Consider the following 22,884-nt stretch of genomic DNA (forward strand, 5'->3'; position numbering starts at 1 on the left):
CCAGAACACTGGAAGGAAGGAGTTGGTTCATTTCTTACTGAGCTGTTGGGTAGAATACTTCCAGTCAGCTTTGCCTGTTCTCTCCCCTTCCCTTCCTTCTCACAACTATGTGATATTTATTTCTATAGCGTTTTGTGCACAGCACAGACAAAACCCATATTTCATTTCTGTGACTCTGCATGCCAAGCAGCTGCTCTGCCACTAAGCTACGAACTTTGCCAAAATGATTTTCTGTGGTTTTTAAATATATCCTTACCGTTCACTGCTTAGAAACTGTGATACAGAGCGGTGCATCAGTTATTATTATTTTTAAAAAATACTTTAAACCATCTACCTTATGGGATTATGGAGGATTTTGCATCTGCAGTGCGCAATGGACACCCAAATGATGTTATTCAACAAGTTTTCAGAAGTGAGCTGTCTTTTTCCCTGTGAAGCAGTTTGTCAGCCTGGGCTGGGTGCGGCCTAACTGTCCGCCGGCTGGCGAGCGGTCTGATTTGCAAAGCCCGTTTGCCTACCTGGCCTATTTGAATCCCAGGCAAAACAGCTCCCTGGTTCACAGCAAAGGGCTGCATTGTTCCTAGCCGGCTTTTGCATAAGGTTCTTTGGCTTAAGTGAGAAGTCGGTGGTTGGGAGAGAGGGAAGGGTGTGGCCCTGCAGTCGATTAGGTGGCTTCAGTCCAAACAGGCTATTGAAATGTCAAGCAGTTGACACGAAACCCAACCTGTAACTTTATAGCTTGTGTGGCTTCACATAAAAACAACAACAGCAACAGGCCCAACGAGCCTCCCATTCTCTCTAAGCTTTTTTTTTTAAAAAATTACCTTTATTTCCCACCTTTTCCTCCAAGGAGCTTGAAGTGGTGTGCATGGTTCTTCACTGCCTTTTTATCCTCACAACAATTATGCAGGGTAGGTTAGGCTGAGAGACAGTGACTGTCCCAGGTTCACCCACTGAGCTATACGGCTGCATGGGGTTTCAAACCCTGGCCTCCCACAGCCTAGTTTAGCATTCTAACCATTACACCACCCTGGCTCTCAGGGATGGCTCCTTTTTCCTATGTAGTATTTAAAACGTTTTCTATTGAGGGGGAACCAAATATCATACAGGTTGGACACAATGGAGTCTCTCATGTTTCCTGTTTCTTTTGTTACCTTCCTGTACATCAGGGTTGGGAGGGGCTGTTGCCCTCCAGATGTTGTTGGACAATAGCTCCCAACATGACTGACCACTGACCATGGGGGTGGGTGGGTAGCATGGTACAACTTTCAACAGTCATGGCTTCCCCCAAATAATCCTGTTCTGGAAACTGCAGGAGGGCAGAGCACTCTTGTACTTGGACTATGCTTGCTGGTTTCCCACAGGCCACTGTGAGAACAGGATGCTGGACGATGTGGGCCTCTGGACTGATCCAACAGGCTCTTCTTAGGAAGCATTAGACGTTTAGCCACCATGAGTGTCCTTGGAAGCTGGTTAGACGGTCCCCCTGCTAGGTTCCAAAGGACTAGTACATATTTCACTAAAACATTAACTTCTGTAGATCTTGAGAAGTTGTCTGAAAGTATATTTATGCGGTGACTTAGGGCTGAGTCTTTAAAAATGATATTCCACCATCTAAGAATTTAACTGCTGCTCCTTATACTGTATCTTTGTCCCTGTTTGATATTGAAGAGAGTCATTGAGCCATCAATCCTGTACTTTTATCTCTCATGTGGTGTAGTGGTTAAGAGTGGTAGACTCGTAATCTGGTGAACCGGGTTCGTGTCTCCGCTCCTCCACATACAGCTGCTGGGTGACCTTGGGCTAGTCACACTTCTTTGAAGTCTCTCAGCCCCACTCACCTCACAGAGTGTTTGTTGTGGGGGAGGAAAGGAAAGGAAAATATTAGCCGCTTTGAGACTCCTTAGCGTAGTGATAATGCGGGATATCAAATCCAAACTCCTCCTCCTCCTCCTCCTCCTCTTCTTCTTCTTCTTCTTCTTCTTCTTCTTCTTCATGTTGCTTTAGTTTCCCTGGATAGCACCCTCGCATTTCCTTTCACTTGCTTTCCCGACACAGATCTTCCAACTGTGTCATTGCTCTTCCCAAGCCTGATGTCCGTCTCCCTTCCCATCTTTTATTTAATTACATAAGACAATGGACCACCTTATTGGGGGTGAAAGGAGAAGGTAGTCATTAAATGTACTACCAGAAAGCAGAGCCACAGGTGTCCGGAACATCCTTTTGACTAGCGAAGTCTCCTTTGGTTGAGATATTATTGTGAGATCTTAATCAGGATGTCCTGCAGAAGCACACATCAAAGGTGGATGCTCTAGTTCCACATACCTTGAGGCTTCCAAATACACCTTTCCTGCTTCCAGGTTTGTTCTTTGGACGGGCATCTTTCTTGCTTGGCACGGCTGGCTTCTCCCCTCCCGCCCCCTCCTTTGTCTTCAGTCCTGACTTTGAGGCCGCGAAATTTAATCCTGAGATTACTGCCAACCTTTAAATTGGTGGACCTCTCCCTCTTCCATTGTAGTGCTGCAAAGTTTTTTCTTTTACCTGCTGACCTTTTTGTAACCTGAGGAAGAAGCAGAACTGCTCTCCTGCACACCTCTCTTTGCCTTCTTTCCCTCTCCAATTGTTCTAAAAACACGATGTGATCTCTCTAATCTGGGGTGCTACAGTTCCAGCGCTGTGATGGTCTCTTATAGGCTCTCAGACCCAGAACAGGGAGAGGCCTTTCAGCATCCTTCTCATTTCTGTTCAGATTAGAGGTGCAGAAGAAATTTGTTCAGCCTGCATTTTACTTTTTATTATTTTATTTCTGTATATCACATATCTCTCTATTAACGTCTATGCTGCACTTTGTCAGAACACAAGATGGTTTATACCCAGCACTGAACATACTGAAATATATTGAGACGTAATAGCTATACAATACCATAGAATCATAGAATGGTAGAGTTGGAAGGAACCCAAGGGTCATCTAGTGCAACCCTCTGCAATTCAGGAATTGCAGTGAAAAGAAAATCAGTTATATAGATGCAATTCATAATAAAAAGCAATACATAGTAAAAAAAAAAAAATACATAATACAGTAGCACCTCGGGTTATGTAACCCCCTGGTTACGTAAACTTCATGCTTCCAAAGCGGCAAACCTAGAAGTATCGGACCGTGTTTTGCCACATGCGCAGAAGTGGTCTACTGCCACGCGCATGCGCAGAACAGTTATCCTTGGGTTGCAGAAACCTTGGAATCCGGCCGTACCTCCAGAACGGATCCCATTCGCAACCAGAGGTACCACTGTACAGTCAAACCTCGGGAGTCAAATGCCTTGCAAGTCGAATGTTTTGGCTCCCAAACACTGCAAACCCAGAAGTGAGTGTTCCAGTTTGCGAACGTTCTTTGGAACCCGAATGTCCGGTGTGGGTTCTGTGGCTTCCAATTGGCTGCAGGAGCTTCGTACAGCCAATCAGAAGTCACGCCTTGGTTTCCGAACGTTTTGGAAGTCAAACGGACTTCTGGAATGGATTCTGTTCAACATCCGAGGTACGACTGTACATAATGAATACATACTAAGCAGCAATATTACATTATACACAATATCATTCCAGCAATAAACTCCATAGCCCCTGTGAAATAGCATAACATAAGTTCTTAACCTACTTACCTACTTCGTAAAGCTTTTTTAAAAAATGCAAACCTACCTAATTCACACGTTCCAAAACAATATGTGTGCTGGAAACTCGGCTCTCATTTGAAATACACACAACTTTGATTTTTGCGAATCAGTACTCCAGCCGAAAAAATGTGCACAGAAAATGTGTAGAGCAAAGGGTATAGTGGTGCTATATAATAATTATATTAGGAGGAAATGCACACAAAACGATGTGTGCAAACTGATGTAGAAACAGCGCATCACCACTAGCTTATTGTTATTGATATATTGTGAAAAATGCCATATGCACCATTTGCTTTCCTTTTGAACCAAAATATTTTTGGGACAACTTGTGTGCTCAGGAACTGTAGGAGCACTCAATCTCCATAGCCTTTGCATGTGTTGTGGGTGTTTAATTAACCCCCAAACTTCCTGGGTTTTAGTTGTATTTTCATTTCCAAATGCTGAAAGGCCATTGAAAGGAGGGATCCAGATTTTGGAAATACCTTTCAACACCTTTTAATAAATACAGCTTTTAAATTCTCATCTGAATTGTGATGCTAAAAAGAACCTCCCTTTTCCGCCCCGCTCCCCCTTTTCTTTGACAGGGTTTGATCAAAATCCGAGGGGATCGTTGCTGGAGAGATCTGACATGCATGGACTACCATTACGAGGTAAGCTGCCAAACATGTCTTGTGGATTTCCTGTAGTTATCTGTTGTTTCAGCCTTTGCATCTTCCCTTCCAATGACATATTGGAAGATACGTGTCTGTATCGAGAGAATGCTCCATTTGCAGCAAGCAATTTGAGTCCACTTGCTACAGAGCGTTTTTTGCTGTTGTTTCAATCCAAACCACTTCCTGCAAATAGGTTACCTGTAACCACCATTCAGTTTACCAGCGATTGCAGCAAGCTCCTTTGACTCTTCCATGTACAACCAGCTGTATGGCACTGATGGCACGCCTTCAATGGAGGTCGCTGAAACAGCCAATTAGCTGGTTGGCAGCAACAGAAAGCCTCTTTGAACTTTGACAGCTGTCAGTCACCTGATGTCATTATGGGCAGTTGTGGGGCGGAATTAAGGATGCAAGGAAGTGGTAGGGTGCTGTAACTCAGTCTACCGTTGGACGGAAGGGATCACGAAAGCTGCTCATATATAGGTGAGATCAGACGATAGAATAGGCTCTTGGTTGTACTTGGGGACCTCTTGGACCTGTTGTGTAAACGTTGGCCAACCCAGCTTTTGTCTCCAGCACCTTCATTCTGAGCAGACGTGGCATGTGTTTCCATGATGGCTGTGCACTCCCTCTACTGTTGGAGGCAGTATGTCTCTAGGCTGGACATCACAAGTGGGGAGAGGGAGCTTGTGTTAGTGGGCTTCCCATTGGGGCAACTGGTTGACCACTGTGATCTAGATGGGGACCCTTTCTCCTGATCCCATGGGGCTCTTGTTATGTAATCTTGCCCAAAGTCTCCTGCCTGAGGTGCCTCACCTTCTCTTGATGCAAGACTGCCTCTGTGCCTTTTGCAGAGGTAGGCATGGCCTCTCATTGCTTCTTCCAATTTTTTTAATGCTTGGTCTCTCAAACATGAATCGGAGCGGGTAGATAGGGGGAGTCAAGAATGATCACGCATGGAGGGTGTGTGCTGTTTCTGGTGTTGCAAGATTGTGCACTTTATTTTCCTTCCAGACCCCTGGGTAGAAATGGATTTTTGTGGAGCAGAAAAGGTGGGACATTTTTCCAGGGTTCTATTCTTCAATGGAAAAATTTCCCATTCATGAGTTTATTAGTAACAATTAACGGATGCCAATTTGAAAATGCAGGATCAGACAAACTCGGCAGTTTCAAAAGTTTTTAGCTTCGTTTGTTAAAATGCAAGTAAAATCAACATGCCAGATTAGATCATTACATCTCTAGGGCAGTGTTTCCCAACCTTGGGTCTCCAGCTGTTTTTGAACTACAACTCCCATCATCCCTAGCTAGCAAGACCAGTGGCCAGGGATGATGGGAATTGTAGTCCAAAAATAGCTAGAGAACCAAGGTTGGTAAACACTGCTCTAGGGCATCAGATAAATTTCTGATGGAGACTGAAAATCACCCCATGCAGATTGCCCTAATTTGCGGCGGAAATTTTTTAAATTCAGACTTTTCCAGAAAGCCCACATCACAGAGTCAGTCCAGGAAATTTCCCTGTAATAACCGAGAGTTCCCCAAATGTGGCTTTGGCATACCATTGACAATTCTTCAAGATGGCCAGATTCTCTAAAGATACACTATGGGTTTTTTTTAAAATGAATTATTTTAAAAATAATAATAAATTTCCAGAGCCATGTATTTATACTGTTAACGCTTTGCAGATGCTTTCCTATTCTCTGGAAATACAGAGTCAATCCAAGATAATCAGGATAATAAAATGATTTTTAAAAGAAGAAATCTGCAGCTTAACCCTCACCCCACCTCCAATTTGTTGGGATGTGTTTTGGGACGCAACCAGCTGAGCAGAACAGCCAAAACTAAAATAAGCGGAAGGGTTGTTGCTGTTGTTTGTTCTTGCTTTTTGAAGTGATATATTCCAAATGAGGCCTTCAAGTAGACTGGGCAAAATGCTGATATGAGGAGAGTCAAGATATCTCTTAGGAACAGGCTATGGTGGAGGCAGGCTCCTTCAAAGGAATTGGTGATGTCTCCCAGATACAAAGAGCAGCAAAGCTGTTTCAATGTAGATCAGATGTGGGGTATCTTTGGCCCTTCAGATGTTGCTGAACCACAACTCCCCTCAGCCCTCCAGCAAACATGGCCATAACAACCAGAAATGATGAGAGTTGTAGTTCAGCAGCCCCTGGAGGAGCGAAAGATTCCCCATACTTGATCTATAGCGAATGTAGGTCTTTGGTCTTGAGTTTCTGGATTGGGGCCTAGAACTGGGTTGCAGCCTGGTCTAAGATGGGTTGTAACAGCAGGCCTACCACGTTGCCGATACATAATTTTAAAAAGAAAAGAAAAGGGTCCCTAAAATGTCTGTTGGGTTCAAGATTGGCCTCAAAACATTGGAGGTCACTTATGTAGATAACCAGGGAAGAATCATTCCAAGATTTAGGAACCAGTGGTCACTGTTAGAATTGTCAGTAGACACCAAGCAAAGCAAATTCATTGTTTGGATTGGAATTGTATTCAAAGGTAATGCAGAGATTCCCCAGTAAAACCCCTTTTAAGCCAAAATGTTCTTCCTTAAGGTTCTTTTCTCCTTCAGTTATGTCTGCAGCTAGAAATCTTGTAGGACAATATTGGAAAACAGCTAGAAGCATGGCAGGATAGACTATGGAGCATGGCTCTTACAGAAAAAACTTAGGAAGCATCTAAGGCAATTTTGAAAATGTATAGTACACATTTGAAGGACAATGTTGTACGTTTGTCACCAGCTACCCATGGCTCACTGCGAGACAGTCTGTTAAGACAGAGAGTAGAAGATACTTAATTGATATAACCAAATATAAATTAACATACAAACCTGGTAAATATTTTACTGTATAATTTGTAGTGTGCTTGTGTATGTGGCATCTGTTTGTCTCAGGAAACAACAGAGGAGTGCACTTTGGGGGATAAAGTCAAACTGTTGGAAGGTTGCAACGCCTGCTGTGGCTGTTTTTAGACCGATATAGGAGAGACATGTTTTGTTGTAGCTAGGGCAGATGGAGGCATCCAATTGTGTTGCTGTAGATGCACCATGGTGTTTCTTCTCTCTGCACTCCTCCTGGTAGTCAAATATTTATGGGAGAGGGGAGGTATATGCAGATTCTATGTTATAAGTATTTTCAGAAGCTAATTGGTTTTTTTTTAAAAAAAAATGAGTGAAGACAAGTGAGATCTCCCCACTTCCAAGAGAGCAAATAATTTATGAGAAATTGAGACCACTGTGTTTTGAAACAGTTTGGAAAGGAAAGGAAATATCTCAGGAAGTGGCTTTTGATACAATCAAATTGTGTTATCTCCCTGGATCTGTCTGAACTGGGACAGAGTAGCACTGCTATATAGTGATTTCAGTCCTATTTGAACAGCCCCTTCTGGAGCTCCTGCATGTTGTTTGACACCTATATGAAACTGCTAGGTGCTATCAGTATGCTGGTGACACACAGCTCTGTTTCACCTGTACATCTGCAGGTATGGCAGTGGAAGTACTGCGTCAAATTCTGACTTTGGTAATGGACTGTGTGAGAACCAGTAAGCAGAATCTGAATCCAGATAAGATCAAACTCAAGTTTAAAACATTTTAAAACAAGCAGTGTCATGAAATGATCTATAGATATAATACACAGTTTTTAATTGTCAAATATACATAATGAATTTTCATGCCTGGGTAGGGTTGCCTACACAAACAATGTTTTAGAAGGCAATGAAAGTGCCTGTCTGATATTGATAGACCTGCTCAGATTCCGGGAGCTTTAAAAAGAGCTAATGGTAGTCTAAGTTCCATCATGTCCAAATTAGCTTGTTGTAGGAAAGCACATTCTGAATTGTGGTGGGAATCCTGTCCATCAAAATTGACAGCAGTAGGCTGCAGAAGAGGGTTTTGTGTTTCAACGAGAGCTGCAAGCGTCACATATCATTGGCTTGTTAGCTGTTCTTTCATGGCATGCCTGGAATTAGCAGGCCCAATTGACAAACAGATGTGCGGAGCCCAGGTTTGAGGGCTTTCGAGAAGCACTTGTGAATCCAACTGTAATGAAACAAAGGAGATTAAAAAATTCTGCTGCTTCCCTTCCACCCCCTTCCTTTCTCTTCTGCTTTTCATTCTTGCTAAGAAAATGAGAGGCAAGGATAGCAAAAATAGAAATGCGGTAGCTGACAATTTGAATAGTCGGGGGTTGTATTAGGATAGGAAATAAATAAATAAATGCAGAGCTAGAGAGAGACTGAATTGATTTCAGAGTTGAAGAATGTGATGGTCTGGTGATAATGCAGGATCCAGCTCTTAAGCCAGGCTACTGCAAGGAAGACAGTCTAGGGGTGGGAATGGTAGGCTGGTTCTAAAGTATTGCATTTTTACTCTTTAGCCCTGCCAAACCAGAAAGGGATCGCCATTTATCTTCTCTAGCTGGAAGTGAAATATAATAGACGTCCCCCAGGGAAATAAACGCGAACCAGATATTTAAAAAAGATTCATATGGGTTGATTGTGAGTATGTGCACAGATATTCTGTGCATGTGGAGGTTTGAAAAGGGGAGAATCCTGTTTCCTGCTTTCACAAATGTAACATGTTGTTTATTCGTGCCCAAACATGCACATGTTTGCTCGTATATTGGCGCATGGGTTTCCATGCATGAAAATTGAATCTCCATGCAATGTAAGGCCATTCTCTTCAGTTGTATCCAGAGGGACAAAATCAAAATATGTTTGATACTTCTGCACAGGTTGAACTTTTGGATTGTCTTGCAATTTATATGAAAAGTGATTCATAACTCAAAATGTTAATAATATTAACAACAATAACAACAGTAGGACAAAACAACAAGTGAACGAACAGCAGTCTGGAAGGCATTCGTACTTCTGCACAAGTAGCTGTTTCACGCAATTCTTCAGCTGCCTTCAGTGGTGCCTGGTGCCCATTGGAACTGATAGGACAGAAGGCATGGGGCCCAAACAGTAGGCAGGGTCAGAGCCAATGAGAGGCAGAGCCAGTTCATTCTAGTTTTGCCCCTGTCCTCCTCTTCCTTCCTGTTCTACAAGGGCCATGGTGAGACTAAGGAGGAGGAAGTTGAAGAATTGAACCTGGGCAATTCTGCATGCAGAGCAGGTGCTCTATCACTGAGCTATACTCCCTAAATGATATGGAAAGGACAGAGAAGTGAATGTGGAAAGCTTTTGCATGCAGAAGGTCCATCTCCCTTCTGTCTGAAATCTCTGGGGAGCTATTGCCAGTCCATGTCAATAGCACTGGTCCAAATGGACCTATGGCCTGACTCAGTAGAAGTCTTCTTAACGGTAGACTTGGGCAGGGGCACTGAAGCACGCACCTTCCTTGACTTATGTGGCCATGATACTGTAAGATGCACAACCTTTCCGCTACCCCAACCTCCAGGTACCTGTGCACATGCAAAGGCATGCTTTGGAACACCACAGAGCTAGTGACAGGGCAAAGGCTGTAGCACAGCGGTAGAGCACCTGCTTTTCAGGTAGAAGGTCCCAGGTTCAATCCCTGAAATCTCCAGGAACTGGGAGAAGATCTATGTCCGAGATCCTGGATAGTCCTTGCTGCTAGTGAACTAGCTGGAGCTATGGGTCTGACTCAGTATAAACCAGCTTCCTATGTGATTTACCTGAGCAACCCGCGTGCTCCTAAAATTGGCAATTTAAAGCTTTAGAGCTCAGTGCTTTGAGCAGCACCCCCTAACGCAGACCTGACTTTTCCAGTTGATTTAGCTTTCTTTTCTGCAAAAAAGAAAAGAAAAGACAAAATTATAAGCAAGATGGAACAATCCCTGGGGGCATGCACTCACTCTGCAAATCCCAGGAGGTTTGAAGTACACGAAGATAGCACCCCCAGCACTTGACATCCAGAGGAACGTCTGTCAATCATGAAGCATACATGCATTGGTAATATGCCAATTGTAGTTTCAGCGGTAACCCGATTCTCGTTCCCGGATTCTTTTCTATTTTCTTAAGGATTTGTCTTGAGCCTTGCGAAAGCTTCCTGTATGGCGATTGGATTTCATCTTGCCATTGCTCGTGCATTCTCTCTTGCAGGACCACCCAAACCCCACCTCACTCTCGCTCGGAAACATTTCCCGTCCCCTTCCAAACACACACAATCTCTCTTGCCCCAATCGCAGCTCTTAATCAGGTTAATCCTGGCAGCCTGTTACAGACGTCTAATCCATGGCGACCCTGTAAGAGGCTTTTAGCCCATGGACTAACAGGTGTGGAATTGCAGGGACCCGCCTCTGTTTTTGAGGCCAGGTCTCCATTTCCCAACATTCTTAAGGGTCCACAGGATTTGGCTTGTTGATGGAAAACTTGGCTGGGATGGACAGCAGTTTCCAACCTGGTCAGCTCCAGCCCCCTGCTTTTACCCCTGTCTGTATTATAAGGATCCATTTTAATTATTTACTATATCTGTCCTGTAGGGACGTGGGTGGCGCTGTGGGTTAAACCACAGAGCCTCGGGCTTGCCGATCAGAAGGTGAGCTCCCGTTGCTCGGTCCCTGCTCCTGCCAACCTAGCAGTTTGAAAGCACGTCAAAGTGCAAGTAGATAAATAGGTACCGCTCCGGTGGGAAGGTAAATAGCGTTTCCATGTGCTGCTCTGGTTCGCCAGAAGCGGCTTAGTCATGCTGGCCACATGACCAGGAAGCTGTACGCCGGCTCCTTCGGCCAATAAAGCGAGATGAGCGCCGCAACCCCAGAGTCGGTCACGACTGGACCTAATGGTCAGGGGTCCCTTTACCTTTATATCTGTCCTGTTCTGTCTCTTCCTCTCTTTCCTTTTCTCTTTCCTCTTTTTTTTAAAAAAAAGTAACCATGGTGCTTTCAGCACATCAGCTGAAATCCAATAGTATTCGAGAAGTTCAAGAAATTTATTTAAGGGAAGTATCATTTGGTTGTTAAAGAGGGTTGGGGATTGCTCACTTGTCACTAGGGTTGGGGCAGCTAAGTCTATTTCACATGTCAATTTCGCACCTAGAGGGAGGTTCCCTCCCCTTTCTGACTGTTCAGTCCCACTTGCAGTCCAACACATCTGGAAGGCTGGGGATCTCTAGTATTGAATATATTGGTGTCCTCACTGAATAACAGGTCTCAAGATTCTTTGGGAGATGCTATGACTGTTTGACTGGTAAAAGGGTTTACCTGGAGAAATTCTTTCCTTCCTTACCACAGGCTGATAGCCCCATTTATTTATTTACTGTTGCATTTATACCTCACTTTTCTCCAAGGAGCTCAAGGTGTCATGCAGGGTTTTCCTCATCCTCCTTTAATCCCCACAACAACCCGGTGAGGTAGGCTAGGCTGAGAGCAGTGACTGGCCCAAGGTCACCTGGTGAGTTTCATGGCCAAGTGGGGATTTGAACCCTGGTCTCCTAGGTCCTAGTCCGACACTCTGACCACTGCGCGCCACTGTCTCTCTTAGGCGAGTCTGTTTCAAATGTTCCAGGCATGTGGCATTTCTCCTTCTGTAGCCTTTAAAAATAAATTAGTAAATCGAAGCTCTCACTGTGTGTGCTTTGAATATTCCGTACATTACGGAGATTTCTCAAGGCTGCTGTATGATGAAAAACGGTGCAGTTGGCAAACATAGTTGGGATAAAAGGGGAACAGAGAAATATATGTTGCTGTTTGTTAATTAATGATACTGGGGGAGGGGGAGAGAACGAGTACGGGGGTTTGAAACTGGTTAGGCGGCAAAGGAAGGACTGGCAGGTGTTGTGATTGGCACGTCCATCAAGAAGATGGTAGGTGGCAAAATCTACTTTTAACATATTGATGGGCTGGAGTATGAGACAGGAGCTGTGGGTGGCAGAAAAGCTGTTTGATTCTGGGTGAAAAAGATTAAAAAACTAACTAATGTTTAAACTTTAAAGTTCTTTTCTTGAAAGCAGGGTGGGTTTGGGTTTTTTGCCCTTTTGAAAAAAGATGGCTGTAACCAGTTTTTTATTGACGTTTCAGCGCATGATTTGATTTCCTGACTAAACGTGCCAAATACATATAGTTTAACTTTGTTTCACATATTTTCCTCACATTGGTGGGACCCATACAATATTTATTTTCCCCACCCCAGCCTTTTTGGATTGCAGCTAACCTGCTCTTTGTCTTTTTTGTGAGGAACAGCAAAAGCTGTGACTTTAAAACATTGCTCCCGAATGAGTTAATGAAAGTTTTGTGCTCTTTTTAAAGAGCTGTGCGTGCCAACCCAGCTTTTAATCTAGGAGTATAAATCACTTTCCCGTCTTATTATTTGTAAAATCCTCCAGGCTTTGGAAATGCACAAAAGGAGTCTTTGTCCTTTTATTAATTTAATTTATAGGTTTGAGAATTTTGTATCGGTGGTTAGCGAAAGCTGATTTGTGCTCCACTCTGAGAATTGGCTGTTCTGGAGTTGTAGCTTGCTCTGCAAAGCCTGATACAGAATTAGGAAATGACTGTCGATTTATAATAAAACACACGGTCACATACATGGAGCAATATTTAAACTCTGTGCCAGGGCACACTGGTTTGCCGCAAGAAAGCTGTTAGCATGCTGAAAAAAAATCAAGCCATTTAAAGAATGAAACGCTCTTGTGAGATCAAAGTAAAATGTTCCCCAAGAAGAGGCTGCCCATTGCATCTCTGCATGAGTCATTGCACTGGGCTTGCTTCTTTGTAGTCAAGACAAGCGCTCAGGACTGTAGTGAGGACAAACAGTTCTTGTTGACCTTTTCAGGTATAAGAGTGCCTCTGGTTTTGATTCAGCAGTGGGAGACACTGCTCTAGCAAGATGCTCACCAAACAGTGTGAATCTGTATGGAGTCTCTTTTTTGCTTGCTACATTCATTTTTTGCTCTTTTCTTCCAAGCCTATTAAGCATGACAGCCTTTGCCTTTTGGTGCAAGGTGTGTTGGTTGTTAGGCGTGAAGAAGAAAAAGAGACATGGTTGGGGATTGGAGTAAATGGCACAGATGCCTTACAGAAGGAAAGGGAAGGCAGTGCAAAAATGCCTATTTGCATTTCTTTATTAAAGGAAAGAAAAGCAAGAGGAAAGAAAGGAGAAAAAGATAGGCGGGAAAACCCCTGTCAGCTCACACAAAAAATCCAATAAGCACCAGTACATCCATCTTAATTTACACATACAACTTGATACTGTAAATGTTGTACAAATGTCTGAATAAGCCAAGCAAGTACATTCAGATATAGCAAGGGCATGAAATTTGTACGATGGTGAGTATTTATATGGTGGGCATATCAGTTTGCCTGGCAATAAAAAATGTGAGTTTGGTCCCCCTTCCAAACTTACTAGTCAAGCAGGTGGCTGAGAGTAAAAATTAGTCTTGGCTCTTCTTCATTATGGCGCTTACCCTAATTCTGCTCTCTGTTTTTGGCTCACCCCTGGACCCGCTTTTTAGTAATGTTGTTGTGTTCCATTTCCTGTGCCAAGTATGGATTAGTCAGTACTGTATGATGCTAATGGGAGACCCTCTTCGCCAAATACTTTAGAAGACTTTTAAAGGCAACAAGTACATCTAGGAAGCTAAGTTGGATGCAGGCAACATGGTGTCCTCTAGATGCTGTTGGACTAAAACTCTCATCGTCCCTATGTATTAGCCATGCTGGAGTCACAACTGTATGGAGAGTACCACATTTGCCACCCATCAGCTTAGCAATGTGACTTCTTCAGAACTTCCATTTTACTGGTAAATGTGATCAAAATATATTTGGTCGCAATTGTTTGTCCTTGTCAACTAGCAAAGAAAGACACACAGGGTTGACATTTGACATGAGAGATAACAGAAAGTTCTGTGCTTGCTATAAGGTGATGGGATAATTCTCTTTCTAGTTTCCCTGTAGATGTATTCTGAGAGATTAATACTCGACGGGGGAGTCTGACCATGACAGAAGCTGCTGTAAAGAACGAAAGCCCTTGCCCACTTGTGTTTGTGTTACGGGCTCAGCTTACTGGCATATTTCTCCGGCAGTATTTCCTCATTAGGTTTCTGCGTCTCTCAGAGACGCAGGCTTAGTTTCCTATTATGCAATTTACCTCAAGCGAATCTTCCCGAAAGCTTGTGCCAGGTTTTTGAAGCTTTTCAGACTCAAGGTTCCCCGAGAGACCCTTTTCTTGGGGCATTGTTGTAATACGGGCCCTTTTATCGGGTTCTCTCCCCCGACATGGGAGAGTGTGCAGTATGGGTTTAATTTACTAGTTAAGATGTTGCTGCCTTTGCTTCTCTTTCGAAGACGGTTCATCCCCACCTTCGGAAATCTTATATGTTGCCTATTAAAAGGCCGATGTGCCCAGGGGAAATGTTAGGAGACTGTCCCGGAATGTCTTTATTATTCCGCTGATGCTTTCAGTTCAGTTTACACTGTATACCAAAGGCATTTCTCCCCCTTTGGACTTAGATAAGTTACACTCTCCCCTTCTATGGCAGAACAAAGGACTTTTTTCTGTGCTCTTTAATATGCTTTTGTGGTTCGGGGGCTGAGATCACAAGGTGGGAAAGGGAATTTGGCCTACCTCTCCAATCGCATCAAGTGTGGCCACTCTCTTGAGATACTGGCCTGTCTGGGGGCCACTAGGGGCGCATCAGAAGATGGCTGACAATAACATCTCTCCGACCCACACAAGGTAATTTGGAGGCTGTGATGGGAGTAAATAGCCTCCCTACCCCCCCAGGATTGTGGGGGGGGCTGCCCTTGCCTGCTGTGCCCTATACCACCCCCGAATTTGTGGGGATGGGGGCACTAGGCAGAATGCCCTCCTGTGGATTTCGACGCTCCTGGATGCTGCCTCTGATCCACACCTCTAGCTGCAAGAACTTCAAAAGAAATGATTAGGATGAAGCGAATGCACATATTTCAAGGAAGGAGGGGGAGTAAAGACTGCTAACAGAAGAGATCTCTGATAAACAAGATGAGTCGGAGGAACATGAATCAATCAGATGAAGATACACCAAGACTCGGTATGGCGAAGGGACTGGATGGGGGAGGGGAAAAAAAACCTTTCCTTTCTTTCCTCTATGTGATTAAACAAGAATCCCCCCCCCCCTCACAAGTCAGAAATGTCATTTGAAGGACTTAAGCTGTGGATTTACGTCTGTGTGGAGATAAACTTTCTAACCAAAGCATGTTTTAAGAAGAGCGTGGAATGTATAAGGGCTTTGGAATGACGCAGTTAAAAATACCGTCGCCATATTAGGAAGTTCTGTCGGAGGACTTAAGTCTGGGAGGAGAAATAGAGAAATAGAGCTGTTTTTTTATTGTGGGTGAATCTCCTCAGAGGGACTTAAGAGCGACAATTCTGTGATTAATGATGGAAAGAGCGATGTTATCTATGAATGCGATGATATATGGAAACCATCTCGATTTGAGGATTGGACGAACGGAAAAATTCACACAGGATTATTATTGGTGTTTATCAGTTTAAGGAGATTATCAGAAGAGATCATAAAGAAAAAAGAGAAAATATACGAACAAGATGAGATGTGGAAACAGCAAGATAAGACTGGATAGAATTATGAACTTTGTTTGGACTGATTTGGACATTAACGCAGTAGCAAGAAGATGATCAGAATCCCCCTTCGGATCTTGAAATATGGGTCCCCTCAACAAAATTTAAAATTCGGCTTTGTAATTTGGAATTTATGTGATGTGATTTGATTTGATTTGATTGGCCGGTTAATAAAAAATATTTTTTTTTTTAAAAAAGAGATACTGGCCTATCTTGAATGTGCAGAAAACTAGTCTCCAGAGCAACCTTTGGCAAGCCGGTGCCCTTCAGATAAATGTTTTGGATCACAGCCTTGATCAATCCTTTGACTGATGGTCAAGGATGATGGGAGTTGTAGTCCAAAACATCTGGAGGGCCCCAGGTTGGCAAGGGCAGCTTTTTAGCAGAGGTGTGGAACTACAAGAGAAGCACATGGTGGAGGGGAGCGTATGTATGGCATCAGATGTAGGGCAGTTGAGCCCTGTGGGCCAAATGGAGAGGCCTGGAGGTTCATATCTGGTCCATGGGCCGGAAGTTCCCAACCACTGTCCTGCAACTGTGGACCTTCACAGAAAGCTCTCCCTTTTGTGTATAATATTTCACATACACACACTGTAGTTTATGTTGTCTCAAGTACGACTCCACATCCAAACTGCTGCTTGCTCTAACTGAAATTGAGAACCCAGTCCAAGAGTTTGAGTGTCTGAACTGTGCAATATGCACAGCCCGGTTCAGAAATGCTTGCCTGCTTTCTTTCCCCGCTGCCTCTGTTCTCCCCTTTGTAAGCTGACTTGGTGTAACATCTTTCAGGGCTGCAAGTCGCTTTTGTCGCGTTAGACTAGGTAGCACATTCAATGGCTTATGCATGCTGCAAAAATAGAGTTTCTGTACTGATTTTTGTACGTAATGTCCGAGGCAGCCAGCAGCAACAATGAAAAGCTGGAGTATAAACATTCAAAAGAAAAAAATTAAAACAACTTTGTTACATCCACTGCATGAAGGAAGACACTGTTTTGGTTTGAAGATTTTCCTATTTCTTTGGAAAACAGCCTCCACACTTATTCTGCTCCTCTATGGGCACACCCTGGATGCCCTTTCGGAAGGTCCTTGTCTACAGTCACCCCGCTTTTCTTTTCTTTTTCTATTGCACTGTAATTAAAAAATGCCCGTCCTCGTATCTGTTATGGGACAGATGGAAAAGACGCGGCTCCAAATTAGCGAGTGTCACAAGATCTTATCCTATAATTGAGGCGGCCAAATGAATTTGTCATGGTGAGGGTAATGCGTAGCTTTCTCTCTGCTGCTAAAGAAGGTTCCTTTTGTCTGCAAGAGCCAGAGGCGGTTTGGGCAGGAACTGCACATGACTTACCTAAGGGCAGCATGGAAAGGAGAGGGTGGGGTGAGTGGGTGTCCTGCCTCTCCTCTTTGGCTTTCTCACACTCTCCTCTTCCTCCGCTTCTCCAGCTTCGGAACTTTGCAAGTCCTCAAGAGGAAAGAACTTGCCCTGTCTGCCTCTCCAAGTGGCCCCTTAATCGCACAAGTGACTCCTTACCAATTATTTCCATGGCGCTTTAGAACAGGGGCAGCAGAACCCTTTCAGCCTCATGAAGGCCACATTCTATTCTCGGCAGCCTTCTGAGGGCCACATGCCAGTGGTAGACCAGGCTAGAGGGAAAAGTGGATGGAGCAATGCTTGCAAATTTAACCTTTGTGCAGTAGGCCAGTTTCTACACATGGACCCCAATCTCTCCTCCATCCAAGCAAGTGGGAAGATATCTCGAGATGTCATATCTCAATATATCATTGGCATACTTGGCTTGAGGGTTCCCAAGGTGGGAACAGCGGTCTTCATCAACGTTTGGCTACCAGGCACCATTTTTATTCAAGATGGTAGACCAAAATGTGACTTTGGAGTAACTTCATCATTATTTTTTTTGTCAGCCACCTCTTGAGATATTGTCACCAAACTCAACACAAGGGTTCCCAAGATGGGGTGGCAGTCTATGTCAGTGTTTGGATCCCAGGTGCCATCTTGAATTAAAATAGCAGAGCAAAACATGACTTTGGTATGACTTAGCATGACAGGTCCAACCAACCACTCTCAGGAAAACCAGATATTTTTAAAATCACCTTTTCTGTTGTTTCCTCTGGCTCAGCAGTGTGTGCAAGTCATACTTTTAGATCCTTTAACCATTCTCCCCAGTGTTTTGATGGATGTGTATTTTGCTAATTTAATTCCCATTGCTAACCCCATGCCCCCCCAATGGTTTTGATAGCATCCTATTCTCTGGACTTGGGCACCCAGCTCATCAGGGACAGGGTGCTGACAGAAGCTTAACACCAAACAGTAATAAAGCTTAGTGAGCCTGGCTGGCTCAGTTGGTTAGAGCATGGTGCCAGTAACACCAAGGTTGCAGGTTCAATCCCTGTATGGGACAGCTGCATCTTCCTGCATTGCAGGGGGTTGGACTAGAGCAGCCTTTCTCAACCTGTGGGTCCCCAGATGTTGTTGAACTACAACTCCCATCACCCCTAGCTATCAAGGCCAGAGCTCAGGGATGGTGGGAGTTGTAGTCCAACAACATCCGGGAACCCACAGCTTGAGAACCACTGGACTAGATGATACTCAAGGTCCCTTCCAACTCTACAGTTTTATGAAACTAAATAACAATGTAAAAATAAAAATAAAACCACCCCTGGAATTCAGGGATGTGTTACAATGCCCTCGCTCAAACAGTAGGGGCACACCATCTGTTTATTTCTTAAATCATTGAGTAGGGAGCCTCAATGCATTCTGGTACTCCCTGCCCCCTATCTGAGCAATTGTATGTTTCTTCCAGCTGTAAATGGACTGATGCAATAAATCCCTCCTCCCCAATCCAAAATTCTAAAGTACCTTGAAAATCTTGGGGTGGGGGCTGGTTAAGGTCCTACCCTTTAGAATTGATGCCAATGCTGCAGTGTTATCTTAGCTTGCAATTATAAGGCCTGGGTGTGTGCTAGCTGTTTTTACACTTAATTGGACAAGGGTCACTAGCTACCACTAAAACATATGTTGTTGTCTGGATTTTGGCCTGCTGAGTATGCTCTCCACATGAATTTCCGCAAAATGCTCTCCTCCCCTCTCCATGTAAGCAAACCTGTCTAATCTTCATTTGTGTGGGTTCTCTCAACTCCGTCTCTGCTTTGATTGTCCCCCAGCATAGGGTGGGAAACAGATTTAGCTCATGTTAAAAACAAGCAAATGGGACTTTGAAAACAGATTTGTCTGTAAGGGCATTTTGAAATGCTTTTCTTTTGTAGTTCAGTTAGGCCCAGATTATACACCTGGGCATGTGAGCAGTCCTCAGTGAGGACTCCATAAACCGTGAACGTTTTGGACACATTGCAAAAAATAAATAATAAAATAAAATCCCTATGATATCCTGTTTTCCCCCTCTCTCTAGTGTCAGTGCATATGTATTTCATACGTCTGTCAAAGAGCTGCTGACTGGTGTGTGCGTATTTAAGAGCCATGACGCTCAAATCCGAAGATAATGTCTTTCTACCCCGAAATACAGTGCTGGATCGTGATTTCAGGCCAAACGCGGAAATTGTTCAGGCTCTTTAAATGTTTCCGGCATGTGTCTTGTGCTGGGGGAGTGAGGGTGATATTCTGAATGGGTTGTGTGTGTGTGATCTTACCCATAGAATTTTCTCTCATTCACCTTCCTGTGGTTCATCTTTGCTGGGTAACCTGAGACTGATTCACCCTTGTGCTATTCCACGCTGGACCGAATCCATTAGCTCAGAAATGAGTTGCTGGAGGCCACAGGGGATTCCATCACGAATAATAAAACCACTGGAGAAATCGGTCTGTATTTAGCATTGGCATGCAGTGTGAATTAGGGGTTGTGCCATATCAGAGTTATTTCAGGCTCCCCTCCCCTTCACTGTTCATCCTCTTCTTTCTCCTGCTCAGTACAGTGAAAGGCTTCATATTACACAGTGGGTGCACACTGTGGCCATCCACACATGGGTGGTTCCGCCTGACTTCCGGCCAGACCCAGTTGACTTCCAGCCAAGCTGCTTGATCTGCCGAGCCACCAAAGAGCCTGGGGCAGTCCAGCACCCAACATATACAGCAGGCAGGGATTTCCTCTTAACCACACGCTGGGTGGACCTAAGAGCTCTTGAACCAGTACACATTTAAGTCAGTTCCTGAACACGTAATTTTGGGGATCGACATGTAAATGACTCAATACTTTCTTCCGCAGGACTAGTTTGGTATATGCCGGTGTCCCTCAAACTGGTGCTCTCCTGGTGTTTTGAACTGCACCAGCCCCCACCAGCACAGCCATTTTAAAAGGCAACACCATCAGTCTCAGCCAGCATGGCTGTTTTGGACTACAACTCCCATCAGCGCTAGCCAACAAAACTGTACTTGCTGGATCTGATGGAAGTTTTAGTCCAAAACAGCTGCTTTCCACCAAGTTGTGGAAGACTGGTGTATATGTACACACACACACACACACACACACACACACACACACCTGTGATGACTGTGGTTTTAAGCCAAACTGGGTTGTATATACCAGGGGTGGCCAACTCCCGAGAGACTGTGATCTACTTTCAAAATTAAAATCTGGCAATAATCTACCCCTGGTTTTTTGGGGTTCAGGTCAGACTTGTTGAGCTTTCTTTTAGGGAGAAGGAAAGCCCCATTTTTATGCAGATACCTTCTTAGGGGGGTAAGTTTTGTTTTTGGGGAGGTTAAAGGCAAGGGTCAAAGAAAGGGGGAAAGTCACTCACAATAATATTGCTTTGAATGAAAGCAGCCACTGAGAGAAAGTTCCGTCTTCCCTTCCACTGATCAGACAACAATAGGGGGCATGGCAGGAGTCAGTTTCAACAACGCTGAGGAAGGGGAGCCAGAGATCAACCCGTGATCTACCAAAACCTCGCGGGGATCTACCAGTAGATTGCAATCAACTTGTTGGACATCACAAAATAGCTCTTTGGGCAATATTCACACAAATGATTGGGAAGTAGGTGAGAAATTCTCCCTCTCCCACCCGAAGGTCAGGGCTTTTTCAATTGGAAAGGCTGCCTCGTTGTGTCTTTTTATAGGGAAACATTCACAGATGTGGTAGTGGGGCAGGCGGGCGGGGGAGGGGGTGGATTGACGACGAGCATCACTTGATTCTGCTCATTGTTAGCCCTGATGTTTATTAATGTGGTTTCTGGGTTGCAGCAGTGGCCTTCGGTGGTGTTTTGGTGTGTGTGTTTTTTTCCTTTTTAATTTGACTTCCATACAAGAGGGGTCATTAATAAACTGATTAAGGAATTCTTGAACTCTTTCCCACCAGTTTACGGTGCAACTGCAGATGTTGGGTTTCAAGCAAAGGGCTATAAACAAACATTGGCATTAGGATGAAAGATGGGGTGGCTGAGGGGAGGCAGAGCTCATTGCTTGCTAATATCAGGGGCAATTAATACCGGAGCTGGTATGCAAAACTCTTTCGTGGATGGTAGTCTTCCCGTTTTTAAGATGGAAGAAAGGGTCAGTGAAGGATTGACCTTGTTAAGAGACACTTCCCTCCTCAGATCTCAGAATCCTTTACCATTTTGTGAATGTTTGGGTCAAGCAAGCTAGGAGGGGTGTCTGTTGGGGAAGGAGATATCCCTTCCTCCTCTCAAAATTACTCCCCAAATGCAGAAACATACGAAAATGTTGTCGTATGCAGAAACATACGAAACTGTTATACCAAGTTGGACCATTGGTTCATCTATCTCAGGGTGGGGAATCTCAGCTCCAAGGGCCAAATTGGACCCCCCTCGCCTGTCTGGTCCTCCCCACTCCTCAACCACATCCTTTCCTCCAGGCCACACCCCTCATCAGCCCTGCTCTACACCATCTTTGGGGGTTTTTGCCTGTCTGGAATGTGTCCTTGAACTCTGATTATAGCTCTTTCTTGCCAAGATCAGTGTTTCCCAAACTTGGGTCTTCAGCTGGACTACAGTTCCCATCATTCCTGAGCACTGGTCTTGAGCGCTAGGGATGATGGGAGTTGTAGTCCAAAAACAGCTGGAGACCCATTTGGGAAGCACAAGCCTAAATAGATGCAGAGGGCTGTGTGAATGTGTTTAGAAACTAGTCTACTGTGCACAGGTAAAATGTGCCTTCATTGCTCCACCCACCTTTGCCTCTGGCCCCACCCACCACTGGTATATGGCCTCCAGCAGGTTGCCCAGAAAGGGATGCAGCCCTCGGGTTGAAAAAAGTTCCCCTTCCCTGATGCAGCACAGGATTGTCTGCACAGAGGATGGGCAGTGTCTCTCCAAGGTTCCAGACGAGAAATCTTTCCCAACCTTACCTGGAGGGATTGAAGAAGGGGCCTCTTGCATGCCAAGGGAATACTTTGCAATTTTGTACACCTCGATTACTACCTTGGGATACGGACCCAATGCAGCATGATGCCTAGCCTGAGACTGGATGTGGAGTTATCAGAGGATGAAACAGGCACCCCGCAGGACAGAGACATTAAAGAACTGGGAGAGGGCCCAGAATCCAATTTTGAGGATTCCCTTTGAAGTCATCTGGATTGTTCTAGTTTCCCTATTTTTCGCTCTATAGGACGCACTTTTCCCCCTCCAAAAATTAAGGGGAAATATGTGTGCATCCTATGGAGCGAATGCAGGCTCCTTGGCTTCAGTGATAGCAATGCGAAACCTCCGAAGCGCAGAGGGAGCGCTCCCTCTGCACTCCGGAGGCTTCGCATTGCTTTCGCTGAAGCCTGGAGAGCAAGAGGGGTCGGTGCGCACCGACCCCTCTCGCTCTCCAGGCTTCAGGGATAGCCGCCTGAAACCTCCGGAGCGCAGCGGAAACTTGCGCTGCTCTCCAAAGGCTTCGGGTTCCTTTTGCTGAAGCCGGGAGAGCAAGACTCTCCTGGCTTCAGCAGAGAGGGAGAGCTGCACAGCGCCCCTTCAGCGAAGTGGGAGGAGAAATGGAAGGGGCTCCATTTGTCCTGCCGCTTTGCTGAACGGGCGCTGAGCAGGGAGGGGGAGATTTTTTTTTTCTTGTTCTC

At 44.6% G+C, this 22,884-nt stretch overlaps 1 protein-coding gene and 1 long non-coding RNA gene across 2 annotated transcripts in view; one reads left to right on the top strand and one right to left on the bottom strand.

Moving 5' to 3' along the window:
* LOC308463285 overlaps nt 1–22,884 on the bottom strand; it is a 447,382-nt gene that overhangs the window by 315,128 nt on the left and 109,370 nt on the right. The window lies entirely within an intron of this gene.
* Nucleotides 1–22,884, top strand: part of LMF1 (lipase maturation factor 1) — a gene marked incomplete at its 3' end in the record, with an annotated part of 158,479 nt that overhangs the window by 56,771 nt on the left and 78,824 nt on the right. The window contains exon 5 of the mRNA XM_080980098.1: nt 4,250–4,315. Within this exon, the coding sequence (XP_080836224.1) occupies nt 4,250–4,315 (66 nt within the window). The remainder of the gene's footprint in view (nt 1–4,249; nt 4,316–22,884) is intronic.

This window comes from Podarcis pityusensis (genome assembly GCF_964106645.2).
Source record: "Podarcis pityusensis genome assembly, chromosome: 14".
Lineage (NCBI taxonomy): Eukaryota > Metazoa > Chordata > Lepidosauria > Squamata > Lacertidae > Podarcis > Podarcis pityusensis.